This window comes from Miniopterus schreibersii, assembly GCF_964146895.1.
Source record: "Miniopterus schreibersii genome assembly, chromosome: 10".
Taxonomy (NCBI): Eukaryota; Metazoa; Chordata; class Mammalia; order Chiroptera; family Miniopteridae; genus Miniopterus; species Miniopterus schreibersii.
The window spans coordinates 45,138,546-45,164,172 of NC_138110.1; the positions used below are offsets into that span (position 1 = coordinate 45,138,546).

The window sequence follows — 25,627 nt, forward strand, 5'->3', positions numbered from 1 at the left end:
GTATCCTTATACCTATAACAATTTCTGGTATTTAAGGAGTGATAAATGTTTCTTAAATGGAAATGAAGGTGTAGTGAAAGCTGTTAGTTCACATATAAATTGTTAAAATCTTTATTTAGAGTACACTTTGGCAATATATTTTAAAGGTGTTAAAAGTTTAGGTGTGTCTAAATTTAGCAATCTACTGTTAGGAATTCTTTCTAAGGAAATAATGAAGAGTGGTTGCAAGTAATTAGCTATAAGGATAGATATTCATGGCAGTTTATTTATAATAATAAAAATCAGAAACAGTATTATTTCTAATAGATTAGTTAATTCATGCTAGTTCAATACAAACATTTATTTTGCAACCATTAAGAATAATGTAGAGAACCATTTAATGAAGAATTTGAGCTTATGCTGTTAGGTGGGAAAACCCTATATGAAGCAATATGTTAAATCCTATTGTTTAAATTAAATTAAGGTTTGGGTCATATATATATATATTCTACAATGTATGCTGATAGAAATATATTAAAAAATGGTATCTCCCCAGCTAGTGATTTGATTTTTTTTCTTTCTGCCATCTGTCATAGTCTGAATTTTCCCCAATGTACATGTACTGTTTTACTTATGACAAAAAAGAGTAAAAACTAATTTTTCTTCCTGAGGAAAATATCCTACTTAATGAGTAACCTTTTTTATAACTGTATTATCTATCTGTGGTATAATTAAAAAATACGGCCTCTGGGGAAAGTTTTGTCTTTCATAGGATTAAAATGGAAGCAGGGGAAATGGGTTTGGCTAGGCCAGGTTTCAAAGGGCTTTTGTATGGTGGACGAGGCTAAGAAGCTGAATGTCTTTAGAAACTCCTTTTGGAGGAGCCTGTCTAAAAGTAGAGAAGGCCTCATTTGGTGACGTTCCCACTGCGCCTCTGGCACCTGCGCTCAGCTCTTCCTTAGGCTTCCACTGGATGGAGGCCAGTGGGACACAATTCCAGACAAGATCAGAATGTATGTCCTGCTCACAGGTGCCTGCTTTTCTTCTCTTTTTTTTTGGTGAGGGCCCTCTTTCTGCCTTACAGATGGCTGCCTTCTCATCTACTCTTGTGCGCTCATAATGTCTTTCCTTCATAAGTGGAGAGAGAGAGCCCTGGTCTCTTCCTCTTCTTATAAGTACGCTAATCTCATTATGAGGGCTCCACGTTCATGGCCTCATATAAACCTAATTACCTCCGAAGACTCCATCTCAAAATGCCATCACATGGGGAGTTATGGCTTTAACATAAATTTGGGGAGAGGGGTACAACATTCAGTTCATAGCAGTCTTTAACACACCTAGCTCAGACCATCAAAATTAAAGGAATGATTTAATTGATAAAGTCTCAGATTAGCCTTTCAAAGGGAGTTATCAACTATATTGAAAGGTACTACTGTATATCAAACCATTTTTATTTTCAGTGAATTCTTTTCTTTTCACTGATCTCTTTTGAATAAAATATTCTGCCTTCCTAATTGTGAACCTCTGGCCTAACCCCCAAGCCCTCCCACTTCTTCTGACTTCTTTCACATTACTGAACAGTATGTGATTCATCATAGTGAACTGGAACTTAATTCTCATTCTAGCTTTTCAGTTCACTGGGTGATTCATTAGGAATAGCTTCATACTTTGAATTTAAAGGTGGATTTGTAGAGACTCTTTAATATAGTGTTGCTAAGTGTTGAAGAACCTGGTAATCAACATCTGTAAAGGGCTTGGAGCCACTAAAAATGCACTTGTTCATTTAATTCTTGAGCACTCCAACCGAGCATCACCCTTTCAAGTTTTAAAAGCATAGTTAAGGTAGTACTTCCCTTGTATTTTCGCTTTATCTGCTGTAGTAAACATACTGAAGTCATTACCCTAATGGTAACATAAGCTATTAGGTAAATGGCACTCTGTAGATGATACAAGAGAGATGTCAGCAGGAAACTTACAAACTCTGAGCAATAGATCTTAAAATCACCACATAAGACCTGGATGATGTTTCCCAGTTGGGATGAGAAAGACAAGCTGTATTAACAGAGGTGAAGAAGGAAAACACCTACCAAATCCTGTTTCCACCCCTGGCCTGACGTATCACCCGAACAGGAATTGATCAGAAAAAAGTCAGAAACATAAGTTGTCTGTGTTCTGGCAGCACTGCCCTAGGGAGGGGCTTCCCTGCAGCACCCTGTGGTCCTCAACCCTCAACCAGTGGGGCTGGTGCACCCCTACTGAGGAGACAGGCTGTCATATCCTTATGCTCTTAAAAACATGAAACGTGCATGAGCCTGTCTGCTTTTGAATTAATTTCCCATATAGATTTCTCTCTACGGAGTTCTGCACTAGCCCGAGGAAGTGAGTCTATTTTATGTGACTATTATATTTCTAATTGCAAAATATAAAAAAATTAATTTTCTGGTATCACATGTGCATGCATGTGTGACATTTTCCTTGGTGAACATGGTTCATAAAAGTTAATAGCCAAATGGTACATTCTTAGGATACAACTAGGCTGTTTCTGAGCCCAAAAGCTGAGGACAAGACATCTAAAGGAGGCATTACCATTGAGAAACCCTCTCAGTGCACAGGGACTCAGTTTCCCCCAGACATCACCTCTGCATGAATAGTTACGCTGCAAGATACATTATAGAGATCTAAAACAATTAATGTAAAGTGAACGGATACTTGAAATACTAGTATGTTAATTTATACTCATACAGCACTTTATTTCCATAACATGCTTTTTACACTTTTTAAAGTAGTTTGGATATAATGAGTTAAGATTGATGAATTAATTCTTTTAAAGTAATTTCATATTGTTTGAAAATGGGCAGCATCATAATGTAGTAATAGAACATATGCTTTGGGTCAGACAGAAATGGATTTGAATATCAACTTTGTTTACTTACAAACTCAGGCAACTGATATAAACTTACTGGGACTTACTTCCCTAATTATGGGACAAAATATAAAGCCTGTGCAGGGCATTATGATGAGAGAAAGAGCACATTTGGGATGTACTAGCCTCTCAATAAATGGTGGTAGTTTATTGAGATAAAGACTTGTGGAAGACAATAAAAAGGGAATCAACTAATAGTGGAGGGCTTGATTTCTGCTATGTCACTCCTTCAGTGTGTTCCATGGAATGGCAAAAGGTGTTCAATGAGAAAGAGTTTCAAGAACAAACCTTTTAGTAGAACACTGGGTGAAGTGAGGTAAACCAAGTTCCTTTCCACTAGAACCTTCCAGAAGTGCTACCACGCAGAAGCATGAAGCATGGTGTCCTGAGGGTTCATGAGGGTGGTGTCCAGAGTCCAGCCTCTCTGGACTCTGACTCATCTTGGGGAGCCAGTGCTTCTGAAACCATGGTGGGATGCTGGGGTGGGCTCTTCCCTCTCTCTGTCCCTTACCTGCTTGGGCTTTTTCAAAAATATTCACTTCTCACTCCATTTTGGCTGCAAAATACTGAGTTGTTTTTTTATCTTGGTCAGGATCTGAGTTTTATAGTAGTTTGATTTGGGGATGTTTTCAATAAAATGAGACACAACCATCCTATGTACTTCTGATAATCATAGTAGGATGTTTTGGGCATCTCTTGCTTTTGTAATCTTTCCCCAGTGGTATCTTTATTATGCATTTGTAGAGTTTCAAAACGTTTCTTTGCAGAGTAAACTGTTCTTGCCACAGTAGTCATTTTATGTAGCTTTTCTTATTTATCGGAGAGTAGTATTCTACAGGTACAAAACACAGTGGTAACCTGCACAGAATACAGCTAATTGTGGGTTAATTACTATTCATTAAAACATAAATTGTCAACTACTTGCTGATTAACACATATTTAATTCCTTAATTAATGTTTGTCCTAATTACTGCTGCTTACAACCTGCCCCTCTGTTGGGCAGCAGCAGTGGGAAGTGAGAAGTACCTGCTACCTGCTTTCATCAGGGCACCTGGGCTGTAGCACCTGCTTCCTTTCATTTTGGCATTGACTTCCTACCATTTTAACAATAGTATTTTACTTTCACAAGCACCCTCTTGCTTTATTGTGCTCATTAAAAAAAAACAAAACAAAAAAAAACACCCACAGAGATTCTGCTTTGACTTTTCCTTCCTCTTTTCTCTGGAACCCAGAAGTTTCCAGAGGCCACCCACCAACTTTTCTGGGTTCCTAACCCTGCGGGCACCTAGCAGAGAGGCTGCTGGAATCCCACACGCACTGCCTTTCTCCCTGCTTTGGAACACAGTTATTTTGAATCTAGCCCGAGGCCAGGAAAGCAGTGATCTTCAATACAAATGGTTGCCCTGCAAAGAGAAAAATGCACAGGTGGCCTTGAAATCTCCTCCCCCATGCCTCTCAATAAAGGGACAGGGCTGGGGGCGGTGGGCAGTGACAAGAGGGAAGTGGGGATAAAAGCATGGAATGATGAAACTTCTTGTTTCTCTAGAGCTTCCCTGTTCAAACAAATTCCTTAGATGTACTGAAGGTCCTGGGAGAAGATGAGGCCCTGCTTGAAACTCTCTGCAGGGAGGAGATGAGGAGCTTGCCCTTTGGGGGAGGCTAAACCCAGATTTACCCTTTACCAGTCTGACGTCTTTCCTGGTAAATGAGCAGCTGTGGTAATCGGAATGACTTGATCTTACCCATCTCTTCACATTTAGCTCCAGCTTTTACTCCCCACCCACCCACCTCGGTTTCTTTGCTGTGTTTGCCTCCAGCTCACTTATTTTACCCAAACATCACCCTGAGTGACAGCAGCTCCTCATAAATTTGCTGTTCAGAGACAACGTTTTAGATTCGAATAGGTGTTTTCCAAATTTCGATCCACAAATACAATAGATGTTGGAGCATATTAATTGGCACAGTGAGAAGCAGCACTGATTTAAACACAGTTGGACACCCTCTGTACTGCAAGACATTTTGGAGCCGGTGTTTGTTTCCAAATCTCTGGGAGGGACAAATGGCAGGTACAGGTGCCCAGCTGGAGTTTGGGGCATCATTTAGGCTTTTGCAGAGCATCTCTTGAGCCTAGTGTTCCCTAGAGCGCACTTGAGAAATACTGATATGTACTAATGGAAAAATAGAACATTCCCTGACTCCATAAATTTCTTAGCTTATGGCCCTTATTTCAAGTGCAAGGCAATTGAATTGCATCATTCCTTGAGGCTGATGTGGGGAATGAGGTGTGGCAGTGACATATAAGTCTGTGTTAAGCAGGAAAGCTATTCTAAGCAGTTGCCCCAGTCCTCTGCATTTTGTGCTTAAAAAAGATCAACAATAGTCTGTTTTAAGAAATCAGTGGGGACACCAGGCAGGCCCTCTAGTATGGACCCAGAGCTGCATTTAGGAAGTACATGGACTCATGTGTTGGTTTTTTATCTTTAAAGGTAATATTTTAAAAATGTATTTATTTTAAATGTAACCTCCTAAGTTGTATTCTCAGCTTGTACTTATTACTTGATGACCAAGGACGAGTATTTCTTCTGGGCTAACATCTTATACTTGTTTCACGGTCTGTTAGTTCTTGCTCTATGTACTTTTCCTATGGTTTTTTCCCACTCTACCTTAATATTATTCCATATTCCACTTTATGGAATGAGTATTTGAGCTATGATTAGAAAAAATTGGGGAAGAACATTAGTGGTTTTCAAAATTCGAAGGGAAACAGAAAGAAAAGTGAGGAAAGTCATGTTTATTGTCCGGAAAAAAACAGATGAAGCCATTTAAGAATGACTTAAATGAACAGTCATGACAAGGCATGGGCAGTGAGCTGCATCACGGAGCTTGTCCTCTGAATGCCTTTACCTTTGGGACAGTGGTAGGTTTGTACTTTACTTTGCTAACATGTCCATAGAAACCAGTGCATCAGTATTTTATTCCTGATATTTTTTAAGGTCACACAGTTTGTGGTTGTGCTTTGGCTCTTTATCATTAGAGAAACATTTATTTTATTGTATATGTTTTGGTTTTTATTTAACTCATTTGGGGGGAAAAAAGCAGTGACTTTGTAAATGCGTATGATCCACCTTAGCTCTTTATTTAAATCATAACTAGAAAGGATCTACTAGGTTATGCATGGAAAAAGAGACATATACCATCTAATCCCCTTTATTGTAAGTAACTGACAGAAGGCTTCCATCAACACGTTTTCTGTGCTGAGTGTTTGTGTTGGTGAGCAGGTCTTTGCTCGCACATGGCCAGGGAAAGTGGCAGCACGGAAAGCCAATTTTGCCCTTCACTGAAGCAGGGAGGGTCCGAGATGCTGCCGTGTTAAATTGCTTCCTCTCCCCCGTTTGGCAGGCGTCTTAAGGAGAGCCTGATGTCAAACCCTCCCCAGGCCAGCATCCAGGACGGCTTTTCCTGAGCAATGAAAGAGCCTGTGGTTAAACGGTGGTTTCCATCGACGAAAGAATGTGCAAACCTATAGAAAAGTTTTATAAGAGTTTATTTATAAGAGTTTGCAAGAGCCAAATGTTTGAGGACATGCCTGGAAACAAGATGTCAGTGGACTGAGAAAATACTCTGGAAAATGACAAATTTTTTTTCCCTTTTATGTATTTAGAGTCAAAGGAGAAAATGTAAGGAAGGTACATGAAAACCATTGGAGGTAGATTGAGGAGGTGGGAGAAAGCAAAGCAGGGAAATCTCTAGGACTAGATAAAAAGCAAAAAGGAGAAACATACTTCTGTTACATTGGTGGATACAGGATTGTTAATAATTAGCATTTGCAGCACATAGAGATGATATGTGAGCAGCAAGATGACAGTGAGGGGCTCTGTGGTCTCATGCTCGAATGCCTGTAATTATGCCTTTGAGGAGTCTAGAAAAGAAAATTATTCTGACATTTCAAAGATATGTTTTCCTAAGTGCATAAGAACAGCAGACAGGGGTCACCTAAGGTAAAGATTGACCTTTGCTAAGGAATCTCTAGGCCTGGGACGTGACTACCTGCCGTGGCCACCCCAGTTAGCAATTTATTATCAGGCCATCCTATGGGATTACTTTTGGTCACTGAGCTTGTCAGGCCTGCCATGTGGCCCCCTTGAGCTTGTCAGGTTTGTTACATAGCCCCATTTTCATTCACATTTCCTACCTGGGAGCAAATGGCTTTTCCCAAAGGCCATGGTGATACAGCATCTTGTCTCCTAGGATGTTATTTGTTGAACAACTGAATAAATATTTTTAAAAAATATATCTTTATTGATTTCAGAGAGAGGAATGGAGAGGGAGAGAGAGATAGAAACATCAATGATGAGAGAGTCATTGATTGGCTGCCTCCTGCACGCCCCCCGACTGGGGATTGAGCCCGCAACCCGGGCATGTACTCTGACTAGGAATCGAACCCCGATCGCCTGGATCCTAGGTCGAGGCTCAACCACTGAGCCAGGCCCAGCTGGGCATGTTTAAAGAATATTGGTCCTCTCAATTCTACATTTGCTTACATCTCATGGTTATAAATAGTATCTGGGAACCATTAGCAAAAATGAGTATTGAGGCCTTCCTATGTCCAAGTACTTTGATAGAAATGGGGACTCAGAATGAACCAAAAAGTACTAATACAGTCAATTCTCATTATTCTCAGTTGTTTTGTTCCATAAAGTCACAGCAACCACTGAACTAATGAATACTGAATTGTTGCCTCTGTAGGAAATACAGGATTAGTTCTGTAAGCCTCTGGTCAAAACATTTTCATCAACCGATCAATATATAACCTTATTTTATATGTGTTTCTCTTAAAGACACCTGTTTAAAATGAATATATATTGTTGATTCTTAACATTGAGCACTATGGCTCATGCCTGAATAAAGCTTACCTAACACATATTTTCTTCATAAGGCACATGACAGCATTCTTGCATGTAGGAGCAACACTAAACAGCACTCAGCACTGCACTAGAGCCATTGTGACCAGCAACATCAGTAAAAGGCAGAAAATGTGAAAAATATGGCATCACGTAGACTGGAATAAGGACACTTGTTACAGTGTAAGAGCTGAAGCAAGAAGGCAGAGCATTGTCTTGTTCAACCTCAGGTGGCATGAGTATGTTGGACAACTCTAGTTTTTGCCACACTACACATTCACAAATGATCGTGAAAGCTTTGTAAGCATTGATTTGGGGGTTTCAGATAAATTCATGAGTAGGCAAATTCACAAATGCAGAATCTTCAAATAATGAGGATTAATTCTATTTCCTGTTAAGCCAGATCCAAAAAAAGGTTTTATAAGATTAAATACTGTGTTGTGGCAAAATTTTTCCAGAGTAAGATAGGATGGCTTTGTGGTTCTGTTATACTGATCCACTACCTTAGCTTTCAACTTTTCAAATATAGGAGTTAGTTTCCCCTTATCTTCAGTTTCACTTTCTGAGATTGCAATTACCTGTGGTCAACTGTGGTCTGAAAATATTAAATGGAAAATTCCAGAGCTAAACAATTCATGTTTTTAAATTTATTTTATTTTTTGCATCACCATTTATCCCCTCTATGCCCTCTTACACCTCTACCCCCACAATCACCACACTGTTGATAAGTTTTAAATAATGTGCAGTTCTGAGGAGCATGATGACATCTGGAAACTTGACACTTGGTCCCACCCAAGAGGAGAATCATCCCTCTGTCCAGTGTATCCACGCTGAGGACATTCCCTGCCCACTTGTCTGTTAGTAACCATCTCATTTATTAGATCAGTTATCAAAGAGAGATAGAGAGAGAGAAACCACATTTAACTTTTATTACAATGTATTGTTATAATTGTTCTATTATTAGTTATCGTTGCTAATCACTTACTATGCCTAATTTATAAATTAAACTTCATCACAGGTGTGTATGTATACGAAAAAATGTATATATAGGGTTTGGTGTTATCTTCAGTTTCAGGCTTGAAATTTATCCCCTGTAGATAAGGGGGAGAGGACTACTGTAATCACAAGTTAGGTTGCACTAAACATTTTTTTCAAAAAATGTGTGTGTTTAAATAAAAACAACCAAAAACCGTTGGTTTGCTAATGCCAGAGAACATTGTGTAGAATGAGATCTGAGGGTCAGGTTTCAATGATAAAGAGTTATAAATTTTCAGTAGTTCAGGTTTTTATAGAAGATTTGACTGCTGAATGAATTGAGATTTGTTTTATTTTTAATTTAATTGATTTTATACAATGTTTTGAGGTTTATAAAATAATTTGTTTCTTTGGTTTTGTTTTGGTATATTGCAGTTATGCTTTTTTAAAAGTTGATAATGATACTACACACTGAAGTGGGCATTTAAAACCTCACCTGTGTGATACAGTTGAAACAAGTCATGCAAGCAGGGTTTTTCTCCCTGCCACTGCTGGAATACACGGTTCCCACACAAAGTGCAAGGCATAGTGTATTTGGCTGTGACAAACTATTGCCATTGATAAGTACTTTCTTGGTATCCAGAGTAATGACGCTTTGTTGGTGAGCCAAGCAGGAACATTTTCTCTTAAAGCAGGAAGCTGGGTAGTAAATATTTCAGGCTTTGTGGGCCAGATGGTCTCTGCGGCTACTACTCAACTCTGCTGTTGTGTGAGAGTCATCCTAGACAATAAGTCAATGAATGAGCATAGCTGTGTTTCAATCAAACTTTATGTATGGGCATTGAAATTTGAATTTCATAAAATTCTTATCTCTCACAAAGTACTATTTTCTTAATGTTTTTCCACCAACTTAAAACTATAAAAACCATCGATAGTTTGTGAGCAATACAAAAACAGAAGTCGGGGCAGATTTGGCCCCATTGGCTGTAGTTTGCTGACCCTTGTCTTAAAAGTTATGTTGTTAAAACTATGTCATATAACTGTTCCTTGCATCCACATTTCTAGGTCAAATAGGTGATTACTGCATCTCTTACTAAAATCTGGAAGTAAAAAATTTTGAACATATATATATGCATTAAAGATTTATATCATTGTGTGTATACATAGTTGTGTATTTTATATATATATGTGTATATGTATGTGTATTCTCCCTATATAGAGCCTCTTCTAGCTGCTAGTTCAGGCACTTTGATGTAACACAAAGAGTCTATAGACTTGGAAGTAAAACAGACCTAGAATCACACCCTGACCCTGCAATGTGCTAATTGTATGACCTCAGAAAAATTACTTTCTAAATCAGCCTACTCATCCCTTCCTCATATGGCTGACTGGGGACATGGATGTATACAATATACAAATGTTTTTTGAATTGAATTTTTTAAAAGAAAATACTTTGTGTGGCTCCGTAAGGAGACCCAAGCCTCACCTCTAATACAAATGTAAATGGATGCTGATCTGTTTGCTAAGCACGGCCACCTCCCACGTCAATCGGTTAAACTTTTCTCTTTTTCTCTTTCCAGTGGTGCTGTCAGTGCTCTAGTGTTAGTGTTTCCTCTGACCTCAATCTTTCTGGCCCCAGATGCTGGCATTTTCAGACATTCCAGGGATCCCACTGGGTTCTGTATACACTTGTTATACTTCACTAGGGCAATACCCATACTTTCAATAGAGTAGTCTCTTACTTGACAAAAGACAAAAATATTTTTGCTTTTGAAGCTTTCTTGGTAAGTACAGTGGCTAGAAAAAAGAGTACGAAATGGAAAACTTGCCATATAACAAGAGTTTGCGACAAGGAAACCTTTTTATGGGATGCTAAAATCTGTTTTTAAGGAACCTCTTTCAGATCGGCCTCATCTTTTGAGCTGCATGTTTTAACCTTCTCGTTTGTTAGAAACAACAAAGTAAATCTCTTAATGGCCAGGTGTTAAAATCAAGTTAGAAATCATCCAATATTGTTCTGCAGCACTTAAATTCAGATCTCTTCATATTTATTTCAAAATAGCAAACTTTTCAGTAGAAATGATACTTTTGTGGTTTATGTTGAAACATTTATTTTATTTCTAAAGATTTCTTTTTATTGATTTTTTTTTTTAAGAGAGAGATGGGAGAGAGAATCATCAATGTGAGAGCAAAACATCAGTAGACTCCCTTCCTTCTGCACACCCCCGACTGGGGACGGATCCTACAACCCCGGGCATATGCCCTGACCAGGAGTCAAACCAGCAACCTTTTGGTGCATGAATGACACCCAGCCAACTGAGTCACACTGGCCTGGGCTGTGTTGAAACATTTATATACTAAATTATTAACTTGATAAAGCAGCTAATATAAGTCCCTTAATTGAAATTATGAAGAAAGAGCTGGGAGATGGTCTTTTGAAAAATCTGCTTTCAAAGCAACATTGAAGTCATTGCTTCAAATTTGTAACCTTATGTAAAAACACCTAAATATGTCATATAAAATTGCATATTATATGTTATATATAAGTATATATATGTGTTTATATGTGTAGACACACACACACAAGCATATGTATAAAGACTGTTTTCCTACCTATGTCTGTATATTTAGCTGTAAATTAGTTCTAGAAACTGTCAAGTTCCAGAGGTTTACTTTCCAAAGTTTCTAATGAACTAGAAAGGGCAGTCCATTATTCTCTTAGTGTATTTATTATCAGATGCTATCTTTCTTTGCTTCTTGGTATTTCAGCTTGAGGACTGAGGGGCGCAGAAACAGTTTCAGAAATAAGCATGAGTTTAATCCTTTCAAGGATATCTCATTGGTGAGTCATCTTGCTAGGAAATTTGGATCGCTTGGTACAGTCTCTTTTTCTAGTCTCAAAGGGACGCTGGGTAAGTCCTTGCTCAGGCGTCTGTGAGTTTATACTGACGGGCTGGCAAATTGGGTGGAAGGTCATGTTGGCTGCATCATCGACTTCGTGGTTGGTTTGGTAAGGAGGTGGCGGCCCTGTGGTGGAGAGGGATCACAGTCCTGGGAGCTCCTTGTTGCGCCCGACTGTTATTTGGCTCTAGTTGTCTTCTTCGGTTCTTTCATTATTTTTTCACCAACTAAAATATTCCTTATTTTTTCACCAACTAAAGCTTAAATTTCATAAAATTGTTTAATTTTTATGTATCCCCATAGAACATGTAGTAAATATTCTGTAAATATTTGGATAATAACACTCAGGATTTTTGAGCATTTAGTGATGGGTGAAAAACAGATTCAGGGGTTTTAAGGTGGCTTTTCTAGGCCTCTGATTTCTTCCCCTCCTTCCCTTCTCTCTCTGGTAGGGCCATGACCCCATACTGGTTTAAATAAAATATTGTGCATTAAATGTACACATGTCAGCTTCAAAAATAGATCCATATGAATGTGTTTTATATGTACACTATAAAGGTTATTCTATTTTTATGAGAGGCCTTGGACCTTGTAGTTGATAAAGTAGAAATATAACTTTCTGTAAGGACAATTTTGATGAGGAAAACGGTTTTCATTTGTTATGTTTATGATACATTCCAAGTGCTTATCTGAGTGCCTGGAGTGGAGGTGACACTCGGGGGAGTGAGTGAATGAATGAATGAATGAATGGGAGGGAGGGAGGGAGGGAGGGAGGGAAGAACAAAGGGAGAACAGACGAGAGGAAGGAATACTGGATAAAGGTTTTGGGTTCAGCTTTCAAAATACCATTTCATGACCAGAGCGATGCTGCCCTCGGGTTGCGGGTGGATGTCAGTCTGTAAAGTGGCCATTCTGGCCAGGAGAGCTAGCCAGTTCCAGCACTGCCCACTGTCGCTGTCCCTGGCTCTGCAGGCTATGACTGTTTCCAAGGGGCCATGTTTTGAGTGCCTTGGGAAGCCTTTTTCCTCTACTTGCTTGCAGTGTTCACCGACTCTGGGTCCCCACAATTGTCCTCTTATAGACTAAAGTAAAGAGATTAATTGGTGGGAATATTCCAATTGCTGGATTATCCCTGCATCTCTTTCTTCCTGTGTGTCATCAGTGAAAAATATATTAAATTTATAAACAGGACAAAGCTTTATTTCATTTCCGCTCTACCATTGGGCCTCTTCTCTTCCCGTGTGTTTTGTGTTTCAATGTGGTGGCATTGTGGCACAGTGTCATCTAGTCTGGCAGATGTATCTGGGATGACTTCTTATCTAGGAGGCCACCTGAGCGTTCCATTTGAGGCTCTACTGATTGCTTTCTCCATTTTTGCATCGGTTGCACAAATAAATAGTGCTAGGATTGAAGTGTTTGTTCAGGCAGTGTGTACTAGAGAGAGCATCTTGATATTTGGAATCGGAAAGATTGGGTTTTAAAGTTATATCTACAGTACACTCAGTGCATGTTTTTGAAATATTTAATCCTTGAAGAATGAACTAATACATAAATTAATGATGTGACATCTGCCCAGTGTATGTAACATAATATGTAAATGGCAACTTATAGTTCCTTTTTTAAATTGAGATTTTTATTGAGATCATTGTAAAGTCAGATATATTAGTAAGAATCATACTGATTCTTGTGTACACTTTACCCTGTTTCCTCTGATGGTAACATTTTGCTAACGTAATATATATAATATCAGAGCCAGAATATTGGCATTGTTTAAATCTACAGAGCTTTTTCAAATTTCTCCAGTTTTGCCTGTACTTATGCATGCATACATGTGTGTAGTTAGCTTTATACAATTGTTTTCACTCTTTTATTGTAAAATACATATAACATAAAACTTATCACCTTAATTATTTTAAAGTTGTATTTAATACATTCACACATAATGTTATGCAACCCTCACCACCGTCCATTTCTAAAACTCATCTTTTAAAATTGAAACTCTGCACCATATAAAACAATAACTTCCTACTCCTAAGTATCTCCTTAGTTCCTGGCAACCACCATTCTACTTTTTGTCTTTATGAATTTGACTACTCTAGGTCCCTCATATAAATGGGGTCATATAGTAACTGCACTTCTGTGACTGGTTTATTTCACTTAGCATAGTGTCCTCAAGATTCACCCATGTTGTAGCATGTCAGAATTTCCTTCCTTTTTAGGACTGAGTGATATTCCATTGTATGTGTATACCATATTTTGCTTATCCATTCCTTCTTCCGTGGACTCTTGGGTTGCTCCCATGTTTTATCTATTGTGAATCATGCTACTGTGAACTATGTATAATTTTATTACTGAGTAGGTTTGTGTTTCCACCACCACAGAGAAGATCTTAACAATTCCAGCATCATGAGGATTGTCTGCTTTGTTCTTTTGTGACCATACCCATCTCCCTCCTGTCCCTGCTCCCTCCATTCCTAACCCCTGGCAATCACTAATCTGTCCTTCGTTTATAAAATTTTGACATTACACAATGTTACATAAATGGAATCATATAGTATGTAATCTTTTTTGATTGGCTTTTTCACTCAACACAGTTCTGGAGATTCATCCAAGTTGCTGAGTATATCTATATCCATAGTTCCTTTAATTGCTGAGTTATATTCCCATGCGATGGATGTACCACAGTCTGTTTAATCAGTTATCATTTGAATGACATCTGGGCTGTTTCCAGTTTGGGGCTGTTATAAATAAAACTTCTATGAACATCTGTGTGAAGGTTTTATATGAATGGAAAATGTCATTTCTCCAGGAGAACAATTGCTGGGTTGTGTTTTAAGACTTACCGTCTTCAGCCCTGATCAATGGCTCGGCTGGTTGGAGTGTCGTCATCCTGTGCAATGGAAGGTCAGGGGTTCGATTCCAGGTCAGGGCACATACGTAGGTTGCGGTTTGATCCCCAGTCAGGTGCCATGGTGGCCCTGGTGATACTGTTTCCTGCTGTGCATAGAGGTTCAAATAACGTTAATGGACCTTTTTAATAATAGCCATTCGATGGCCACCTTTAGGCAATCATGTTGAGAAATTTCATAACCTTCTTACTGGTTCTTTTTTCTCCTTTAACCTCAATTTCTCTGAGGTGGCTCCACCATCTCAGAAATGCCATCCATCCTGAGACCCTCCGAGCATGTGGCCCCTCTTCTCTGCCCCGCTTCTGCCGTGATCAAGCAGCTGCTAAAGCCCCCTGGATTTCACCACTGCGGAGATTTTATCTTTCTCCTCTGCCATCTGAATTTCAGTCAGCATAGCCTTCTCTCTATATTATTAATATGGTGTCTTTTCTGGAATCTCTTCCCTGTGAGTAGAGCCTGGTAACCTGGTCACATCAGACCTTTAAGGCTGTAGGTCCCAGTTCTCCTCTTCTTGCCATGGCCTGGAAGGACCCTGACCCTCCTCACACTGGGAGCTCATTCACATTCAGCTGTCAGCTCAAATGCCACCTCCTCATGAGAGGTCCTCTTGGTATATGTTCTTCTAGTATCTGTACTTTTCTTTCATAGCACTTATGGTAGTTTTTAAATTTTACTTGTTTAAAACCTAGGGCCCCACATGGCTCAGTCTGGTCAGAGTCCACTCAAAGGAGTTAACCAGGAAGTACATTATCTAAAGCAGTTTGAATCTTAACATTGCCTCCTGTAATGACTTTAAGCCTTTATCTTCCAAATACCAGCTCTTAGCCACGGTATTCCCCCCTCACCAGTGAGTTCTTGAGGTAGGGTGCTGTCCGACCCACCCATTCCCATTAGCCTCCCTGAAAACTGGGTGTGGATCTTATTTATCTTTGAAATATTAGAACCTGGAACATTGGCTGGAAGATGTCAGGTGCTCCATCAATGATTGTTGGGAACAGGAATGAACGAATGAATGAATGAGTGAAGCTGCCTACCTCTCCATAGGAGACATTTGGTAAAAGTCTGACAAAATGAGTGAATAATGTAAGTTTTTTCTTAATTTTCCAGGTGATTTTTGAAGTAATAACTTCTGGACATCAAGGCTACCTCGCTATTGATGAAGTGAAGGTGTTAGGACATCCATGTAGTAAGTTGTTTCAACTTTTAAACATTTGAGTGCATTGTTGTTGGGATATTTACATTACAGATTAAGAGAAGGCACTGAAGCCTGGGGAGCAGTAGTCCTGCTGAGACAGTTCCCTGATAAGTCTCTAGGTGTTGCTTTGCCAGCCCAGAAGTCCAAAAACATGTATTTCGGGTGTAACGTCATTGAATGTATCTAAGTGGCTTTAAAATGAAAATCAGAAATGCGGACTAACAGAATACTTTGGTGTGCTCAAACATCCTTGCAAAGATCTTTGGATTTCCCTTTTGAATGGTAGCACAAGTTAAACATTGAGAATTTGTGTATTTTGTTTCTAAATCTAGTATGTTGCTGGCATAGTTCCAAACAGTATAGCCCCAAATAGGCCTGGGATCTGGTGAATGTAAGAAACCTTCCTAAACCACCTGGGGCCCCCAGAAATGGCCTGTTCTTCATCTTTTATAAATCAGTTTGTTAAAAAAGTCCAATGATAGTAACACACACTTTTCTTTTTACCACCCAGTATGACTTGTTGAACAATCATTAATAATTTGTCATATTTGCACCTGAACTTTGTCCTTAAATCAGTAAAGTATTGCAGATTGCCAGTCCTGTTTCTCCCTCACCTCCCCAGGGGCCACCACTGTAGTGAACTTGCCGCTTTCCCTCTCCATCTGGGAGGTTTCTAGTCCACAAGCAGCAGAAACAGATGCAGCTGATTTTAGCAGAAAAGCTTTATATTGAAAGGGAACTGATGGCAAATAGAATCACTGGGAACGTTGGTGATAAAGGCTCCCATAGTGGGCAGGAACTGAAGGGAGGCTCTGCAGGCACAACCGCTGTGCCCATGAGGACAGGGCTGCTGCGGCCCGCTCCTCGGGCCCTCTGACCCTTTCCACCCGCCTGAACATCCGTCACTGTCTCTGTGCCTTTGCACCCTCAGCCTTCAGCACAAAACCCTGAGTGGCATTGTCGGGGTGGACAAGCTAAACCGTGTACTCATCCTCCGCCTGGTGACAGGATGATCTAGAAAAGGAAGCTGTGGCTTTTACAGCCCCTATCATGGGAGATAGGCCTAGGCTTTTACCAAGAAATATACAGGGGAGAATTTCCCAGTCCCAGGATAGAGATTTGAGAGCTGAGCAACTAGAAAGCTGCAGGTGTGTGTGTGTGTGTGTGTGTGTGTGTGTGTGTGTGCATGCACTACCCACGCTGTGTTTCTCATAACCACCATGTATTCATGAAAAGTAAGAAAGTACTGTTTGCCTATTGTAAATTCTAATGAATGATATCCAACTGTACAAATTACTCTCTATTCTTTCTGCCCCCTCTTGGCATTACATTATTTAGATCAATCTATGATATTCTCTCATGTGACTATTCTACATTTTATTTTTTTTATTCTTCTACAAACATTTAGTTTCCCCCAGTTTTTCTCCATGACAAACATTGCTGCAGTGAACATCATGTGTGTGTCTCTGGAGCCATGTGGGAGGGCAGGGTATGTTCTCGGTAGCAGAATTGCTGGGTTGTAGGGTAGCAACAGTTTTAGTTTTATGACATGCTGCCAAATTGCTATGAAAAGTGTCTGAAACAGTTTCTATTCCCACCAGCAATGCGTGGAAGTTTTATTTTCCCAATATCCTTGCCCAAAATTGATATTGTCAGACTTTAAATCTTTGACCAGCTGAGGGATGGAAGCCTGCTTTATTTTTAGGGTCCCTGGCATTAAAGAGAAACTGGCTAGTTCATACATTCCTGGATCTCTGCTGATGGTCCTACCCAAATTCACAAAAGAAAGGTTACATCTACAATGGTATTAGAAATATAAACACTGCTTTTATTGCATGGATTGACTAGATCATGAGCTCACTCCCTGTACTAGTTACAGAGAAGCCCTCTGTGGTTGTGATCATGATGTGGGTATCATGGCAGTCATCGGATTCCATCCAGAGGGGTTTTGCTCTCTGAGATCTTTATCTGGTTACAACACTGAAGTTCACAGAATAGCAATCATCTTGTTCGTTACTGAGGTAGACGTTACTTTCGTAGCACGTTGCTTTTGCCTTTTCTTCTGTCAGCAAGACCGGTGAGCTCAAGAAGGATTTCTTCCCCCTTTTTTCTGAAAAGGTAGAAAAACGAACAGTGCTGTACCTAATTGAAACAGCAGGGCAATTTAATTGCTCATAATGACCTGAGCTGGAAGTTGGCCAAATCCTTGGAGTAATAGCCTGTGGTTTGGAGAACACACATGGACTGTACCAATGTGCATAAATGTCACAGCCTCTGATTCACCTCTTACCAGGAAGTAAAAATCCGAGGCAGTAATACTGAATGCCTACTATGTGCTGAGGGCTCCCTGTTTCTCAGAGCAAATCTCGCCACAGGGCAGATTTTATTGCTGCCCTGAGTGCAGATGCAGTGGCCAAGGCCGAGTTTGCGCAGGTCTTTCTTGTAATGTGTCCATCCTGGGTTCCTTCTACATCTGGCCACTGGCCAACAAAACAGCTCCTAAGTGTAGCCCCTCTCATTCCACAGGGTTTGAGTCCCTGCCTTCAGTCATATAAAAAGACTTAATGCTTGTCCTATCAGAGCCTTCCTGAAATGTATCTCCTGCAGTTTTGCTCATTCCTTCCAAGCCCAGCTGCCTGTGGTCATGTAAAGGTGTTTATGGTCTCTCCTTTGGAGAATACTGGTGCTAATACCTAATTGGCTTTGCAGACTGCTGTTAGGAGACACAAAATTGCAAAACAGGCTCTGTACCAAGGTGAGGTACAGTACAAGAGCATTTTGAACTGTAAGCTTTAAATGGTTTTGATGATAGCCCTTCTGTAGCTATTTTTTCCAAACCTTGAAGTTTATGGAAAAAACATGCAAATAAAGATTTTAAAGAAAGCAAAATTTTAGTCATTAAATGGAAAGCTTTAAAGGTAATATTTTAAGGGATTTCCTATCAAGATTTATAAGTAATCCTTATTTCATATCCAAAACTATGCTTTTCAAAAGATGCAAAGCTGCTAAACTTTATTTGCTTCACCCTAAAGGCTCCTGTTTGGATTCATATAGGTTTATGAGTAAACATTACAACATTTTTTAAAAAGTAGCTGTTCTGTTATGAGTATACAGTTGCTCATAAAACTGTTTTTACTGTAGTCACAGTCAGATGCAGGATCAGCTTGGAAATGTAGAAATGGCTGTGCTGATGGCAGCTCTGTCTTAAGACCACTTCTAAGGAACATAGATACTTTTTGTATTTGGTATGCACACTAAAAATGTATTTTGAATTTGGCTCAATAATCCTAGTAGGAGAAACCAAAGAAGCATTTTATCAGTTTCATAATGTTATCTCCTATTTTTAAGTAGGTTATAAATTATAAATATATAGGTATTTCTATTATTGCCATGTGGTGCTGATATATATATTTTTATATCTTACAAGTCATGGAGCATTTTAACATGTTTATTGAGACATAATTCATGCACCATACAATTCACCAATTTGAAGTATACAATTCAATGGTTTTAGTATATTCACAGAGTTGTGCAACCATTATCACAATCAATTTTAGAACATTTTCATCACCCCAAAAAGAAACCCTCTACCCATTAGCAATCATTCTCCATTTCCCCTGCCCCCCACCCCAACTCTAGGCAACCAGCAATTTACTGTCTTTCTTCATTTTTCATTTAAATGCAATCATACAATATGTGGTTCTTTTTGTCTTTCAGTTAGCATAACATTTCATGGTTCATCCATGTTGAATGTATCAATACCTCATTCTTTCTCAAAACTGGGTAATATTCCATTGTGTGATATGCTCCTTCAGCTTAAAATATTCGGTATACCAAGGTGCCTTATTTTGGGGTAGTGTGTCCTGAATCCCACCAGCTAGTAGAGCATGATGTGGTTCTGACCTTTATTCTATTGGGGTTTATTATATTGATTGATATTTGGATGTTAAAACCACCTAGCATTCCTAGTGTAGGTTCCATTTGGTTACGGTCTATAGTCTTTTTTATATGTTGTCATATAACACATTAGATAAAAAGTTATTTGCATATGTGATGCCTTGAATCCTGAAATCTAAAAATTACACAGAATCATGCTCCACTATTTTTCTGCCAACTTAAAAACATAATAATATAAAATCATGATGGAAGGAGACTTGACTCAGGGTGGTAGGCACGCAATACAATATACAGAAGATATATTTACAGATACAGAAACCTTTATAATTTTTATTAACCAATGTCATCCCAATAAATTCAATAAAAATTTTTAAAACATAACAATATAATAAAAAAGATTGAAAAAATCCTTTGCACCATATATTATACAAAGTGAATACAAAATGCATGACTATTCTGTGTTGCTGCTTTGCAATATAAAATAAGTCAGCAGTTTAAATATTTAAGAAATGCTGAGTTCAAAATATGGTTCAAAATTGTTTTTATTTTATAAAGGAAAATTAATTTTTTACTTATTGATATATTGGTGTACCCAAACATTACTTGCCTACTTCCAAATTTAGGGTTTTTTATAAAGACATTAAACAGTGTGATTAAAATAAGAATAGCAGTGACAACTACAAAATTAGAATTGTTTTATGAATTATGTCCTATTGCATAAAGACAGACCCACGTGCTTTGGCTCAGAGGCGCATAGGACTCAGAACTGACATCTCATTTTAAACACGTCGAAACTTAACTTGCATTTTTCTCCAAAGGGTTATCATTCTTTACGATATGGGTGACTTGTAACATTTATTTGTATATAGCGGCTAACTTATTTTTCTATGATAGGAATGTTGAATCTGTTTTTCTACTTGAAAAATTATCCCATTAAGATCTATTTTAACTTTCAAGCAAAAAAAAAGTTTTGTCCTGAAACATGTTAAGAGCAAACTTTCTTGTTTCTGTCGCAAGAGTTATTTGACTTCTTTGGCTCCACAAACTTATTCACATAATGGATTAATAACTTTAAGGCTTTCCTCACAAGGTGAATGTTGGGGTTAAATGAATTAATGTATAATAAAGAATTTAGAGGAGTGCTTAGTGCATTCTAGAGCTCAATAAATGTTAGCTGTTATTATTATTATTATTATTATTAGGCACTACATCTTGACAGTCCCACTAAAATGAGTTAGCTGCAGATTGTAACCTTAAGTAGCTAAATTGATTTAATATTTAAATGGGGTAATTTATCAGTGTCCATTTTAAAATGTAAAACAAAAATTGCGAATGTATTGTTTTCCAGTGTTAGAGTAGGCAGTACCAGGCAGTTCTTTTTGGCAGAAGCTGTTTTATTGTTTGTTTGTGATGATTTGCTACACAAATAGAGAGAAACACTGGCTGTTTATTTTGGCAGTTGGGCATGCCTCCAGTTCATTTCAACCTATGCCGTTACCTCAAAATGTAAATGAAAATAAAAAGGGGTTAGCACACAGTCCTCTTTTGTCCCACTTCAGTTTGCACTTTGATCTCACAAATTACTGTTCTCTGATTTTGTTAGTATTTTGATGCAGGCTTTGAAGAAGCAATAATATGAAACATGTAGAAAAAGATTTGCATCTTGGTCAATGATAATTCCTGATCAAGGAATCAAAGGCTGATTTGAGATCAATTAATATCCCCAAACATCTCTTCTTTGAAAAACTGTTTTCTTAGTGACAAGCAACAGAATATGGCAGAGATGAGAAAGTAGGAGATGTGTACTAAAAAACTATTTGAAATTCATGGAGGATAGTTTTTTAGAACTCCTGCAGATTTTAGAAGAAAGCTGGCATAGCATTTTGAAAGGGTATCTAGGAGACAAATGGGCCTATAAATCTGGAGAGAGAGAGAATTTGTCTTTTTGAATATGGGATAGATTGAAATTTTCTACTCTAGCGGTGCTCTACCTGGTGTTACAATTAAGGTAGTTTGGCAAGGTTCAGAGCATACAGCTCAGCATGGGATCAGAACTTTCCTGGCTGTAGAGCTCTTTTTCTTGGGATCTTATCCAGTTTCCAGTAATAAATCAATTCTTTTAAATAGTAATGAATATTTTTTAGACTAAGCACCAGGCACACTGTATGCCTTCCCTACATCATCTTGTTTAATCTTTATCCCAACTCTCTGATATAGGTACTTTTAAAATCCCTATTTTACAAATTTTTAAAAAATCCACTAAGGTGTGGGTTAGGAACTTTTGCTTCTATTCAGAGGTAGTAAGGCGCTGGAGTATTGATGCTTGAACACACATGTACTAAAATCCAGTTTTAAAATATTATCAGTCTTAAACTGCTTCCCAGCTGCAAACAGTTGTAGGATTTACTGCACAGGAGAGGGAGGATCCAGGAATCCTAAAACTTTAGAAAGATTAGATAGGCCTTTAATATTTATTTTAAAAACTTACAAATGCCATTAGTAGAAATTCTGACTTTCTTGTTCTTGAAGGGAACTGATACTGGAAAATAGAATCCCACAGTCCTTTTGTCTTACTTACCTGGGTGGATGAGTTACTAGCTTCCATTCAGGTCAAAAATTCTCTTTCATTTGAAAGGGATAATTTGATTAAGTGTGTTCATTCTTAATATATTTGTTTGTTATACATCAAATTATTTTTTTCTAGCAGTCTTTTCTCAACTAAGCAACACTATTTTTTCCAAACCAAAAGAGTCAATCTCTTTGCAGAGAAGGGCCCTCCCCAAAATACAATTTGAACAGAAATATAAATTCCTCAGACCCCGAACGTCACTATGTAAGGAGTATGCACTGCCCTCTTTGAGAAAGCTGTATTGAAGAGCAAAACAATTCTAAAGGAAAAGTGATAACTTTCATTCTGTGTGACATGTCTTTATTAAGAATGGGGTGAACAAAAAAAGACTATAACACAATCATATCTTTGGCCTCCAAATTAAAAATGCAAGTTATATCCTAACAGACAGTCCCCTGCAGACAGTAAGTATTAGGAGATTGTGTTGATAAATGAGTGTTGCTGTGTCTTTCTCTTGTGGCTCAGGTAGCCATTGTTAGAAACAAGACCCTTAGGAAGCTGTCTTACAAGGACGGATTCCTGCACGTGAACAAACTGATAGAACCAGAGACAATCCTGATGTTCAAATTATTTACTATTATTCACTTAGCCGATAGAGCAGAGTACATATATTTCCTAAGTTTATCAAAAGAGTTTACAGAAATTCATCCTTAGTGTTTTTGAGCAGGTGATGAAAAGAGTCCTCTCATATACCCTGCTGGTAGAAATGCAAATTGTTATATGCTCTAAAGAAAGCATTTTGGCAATTTGTGTCAAAAGTCTTTTAAAAATAAATATTTTTTGTCTTAGTAATTTGATTTCTAAAATCTTATCCTAAGGAAAAAACAAAATTGTCTACATGACTAATTATGAAAACCTTTATCTTGGCATTGTGTATAAGAAACTCAAATGTCCAGCAGTAGGGGAGTGTTTCAGTCGACTTTTCTGTGTCCATATAATGCATACCAGAATTTCTCAACCTTGACACTGTTGACATCCTGAGCCTGTTAATTCTTTCTCATGGGCACTGTCTTATGCAGTAGGATGTTTCACACCATCCCTGGCCTCTGTCCACTAAATACTAGTGGTACCACCATCTTCCCCACCCTTGTTGTGACAACCAAAAATGTCTCCAGACACTGCCAAATATCAGCTGGGGGATGACAGTGCCTCTGGGAACCATTGATATATATTAGGCAGATTTTTAAATAGTTTTAAATGAATATTTAAAAAGGAAAAATTCTGAATATCTTGTTAAATTTTGAAAAAGGTGCATTGTTGCGACAAAAAGGTAAAAAGATATCAATAGACCAATTCAGAGGATGTGAATTTTTTTTAATGACAAGAGGGCTGCTCTGATGGTTCTGCGCAAAGCCAGATACTCCCACCAGATCTCTCAGAGCAGCCGAGAATAACAGCCACCCACAATATGTCCACATGAGAGGAGTCTGCCAGGTGCTAGAAGCTTGCCTTTTTTAGTTCCAGTAGAAATTTAGGATTTTTTTTTTTTTACCTTAACCCCTTTCCCGATTCCTGCCCCATCTGTACTCAGCATCTGGCTCCTCACCTAGTGCAAATAATCTGTAGGAACATTCCTGAATTCAGTGAGCCTAGATGAATCAAAGTTTTATTTCCCAGCCTCCTTCAAGAGGCCCAAGCTTTTGGTCAACATGGTATGTATGTGTCTTCTCAACAGGTTAACAGGTTCAGGATGCTTTTCATTAAAAATAAATTAAGTGTGCAGAAATGGAGGCATATTTTAAAAGTTACTTCTTAGAGATAAATTTCTATATGATTTAAAAATGAAGCACTTTAAGTATTTATTATTGAAAATATTTTCTAGAAGAGAAAAATAAATTATTTAAATCATAATTCTTAGAAAAAATAATTAAATTGATTTCAGATATCTTGGACAGCTTTTTATATATTAGTCCTATTAATAGGAGGAATATATAAATGAAGATGGTCTAGGTAAGTTGTTTCAGGAAGCCATTCAGATTTGGGGGAAAAATTATATTACTTCTCAGGTCGTTCAGAAACATGCTATATAATATTAAAAAGAAGAGAATCTATATGGGTAGCCCACTTTTGCTCTTCCAAAATAACTCTCCTTACACACTTGATAAGGAATGAATTCATTTTCTTTCAATGATTTTAGTCCGGGGAAGCTTACTCTGATGTTACAAACTAAATGTATTTTAGCTTTCCCCTTATGCCCCTCAGAAAGTGTGGAAGCTTTTGAAGGGCTGCAGATTTCAGATAGCAGGAGAGGAAAGGTACCTATAGGAAAGAAAACCTTTCCTGCATTTCTGCATCCACCGGAGGAGGTGGGTGTAGAGTTCCATTGTTCCCACAACACCCTGATGGTCCTTCTGTTGGAGAAAAGAAAACTCAATTGTAATTCATAAGAAAAGCAAGAGGGCCCTGGCCAGTGTGGCTCAGTTGGTTGAATGTTGTCCCATGAACAGAAAGGTTGCTGGTTCGATTCCGGGTCAGGTCACATGCCCAGGTTGCAGGTACAGTCCCAGGGGTGCTCCCTGGTTGGGATGCGTGTGGAAGGCAACTAATCAATGTTTCTCACATTGGTGTTTCTCTCTCTCTCTCTCCCTCTCTCTCTCTCTAAAAAAAAAAAAAAAAGAAAAAAAAAGCAAGAGGGATTTTGAGAATTTGGGCAGCCTAGGGTTGGGAGGGAGAGAAAAAGGAGGAAGGAGAGTGGGTCATAGGTGGGGTGCAGGTAAGACGCCAAGGCCTAAGATGTATATGAACAATACATGGAGATTTTATAATGGATTTTTAGGGAATACTTTTAATTTTTAATATTTAGTAACTTAACTATGTGGGGATATACTAGGGGTGATGCTGAAAATATTTAACAACACTTCAGCACAGGCTCGACCTGGACTTAACCAAGTGGGGGTGAAACAGCAGAATAGCAGCCTCAGATGTAACACCCCTTTAGCCCAAGTTACAATGAAAGATGGCTACATACCCAAACACCTTGTGTCAGAGACCCAACCCGACCTGCAGCAAGAGGCGAGCGGAATTAGGAGGCCAGGGGACAGACAGGAGAGGGCGACATGAGTGAGACACCCTGCTACCTGAGTGTGCGGGGTAGTCCAAGTGTAGCAGTCCGCAGGGATATGGAAGCGGGGCAGGGCCAGTTAAAGTATATAGGAGCCGGCTTGGGAGATTAAGTTTTCTCAAAGAGCCATTGAAGTTCCAAGTTATCATTAGTAAAGTCATGGCCACAAGAAAGGAAGCAGACCGAGTTAGCGCTGTGCCGGGGGAGCAGTCAGGGGGCTGTGGGGAGGGGGTTTCAGTTGACCGGACAGGCCTCAG

The 25,627-nt window shown here is 38.7% G+C and overlaps 1 protein-coding gene across 3 annotated transcripts in view; it reads left to right on the forward strand.

Moving 5' to 3' along the window:
* The window catches only part of PTPRM (protein tyrosine phosphatase receptor type M), a 617,272-nt gene that overhangs the window by 229,823 nt on the left and 361,822 nt on the right, over window positions 1-25,627 (forward strand). For all 3 annotated transcript variants that reach the window (XM_081149146.1, XM_081149148.1, XM_081149147.1), the window contains exon 4: window positions 15,696-15,774. In XM_081149146.1, the coding sequence (XP_081005272.1) occupies window positions 15,696-15,774 (79 nt within the window). The remainder of the gene's footprint in view (window positions 1-15,695; window positions 15,775-25,627) is intronic.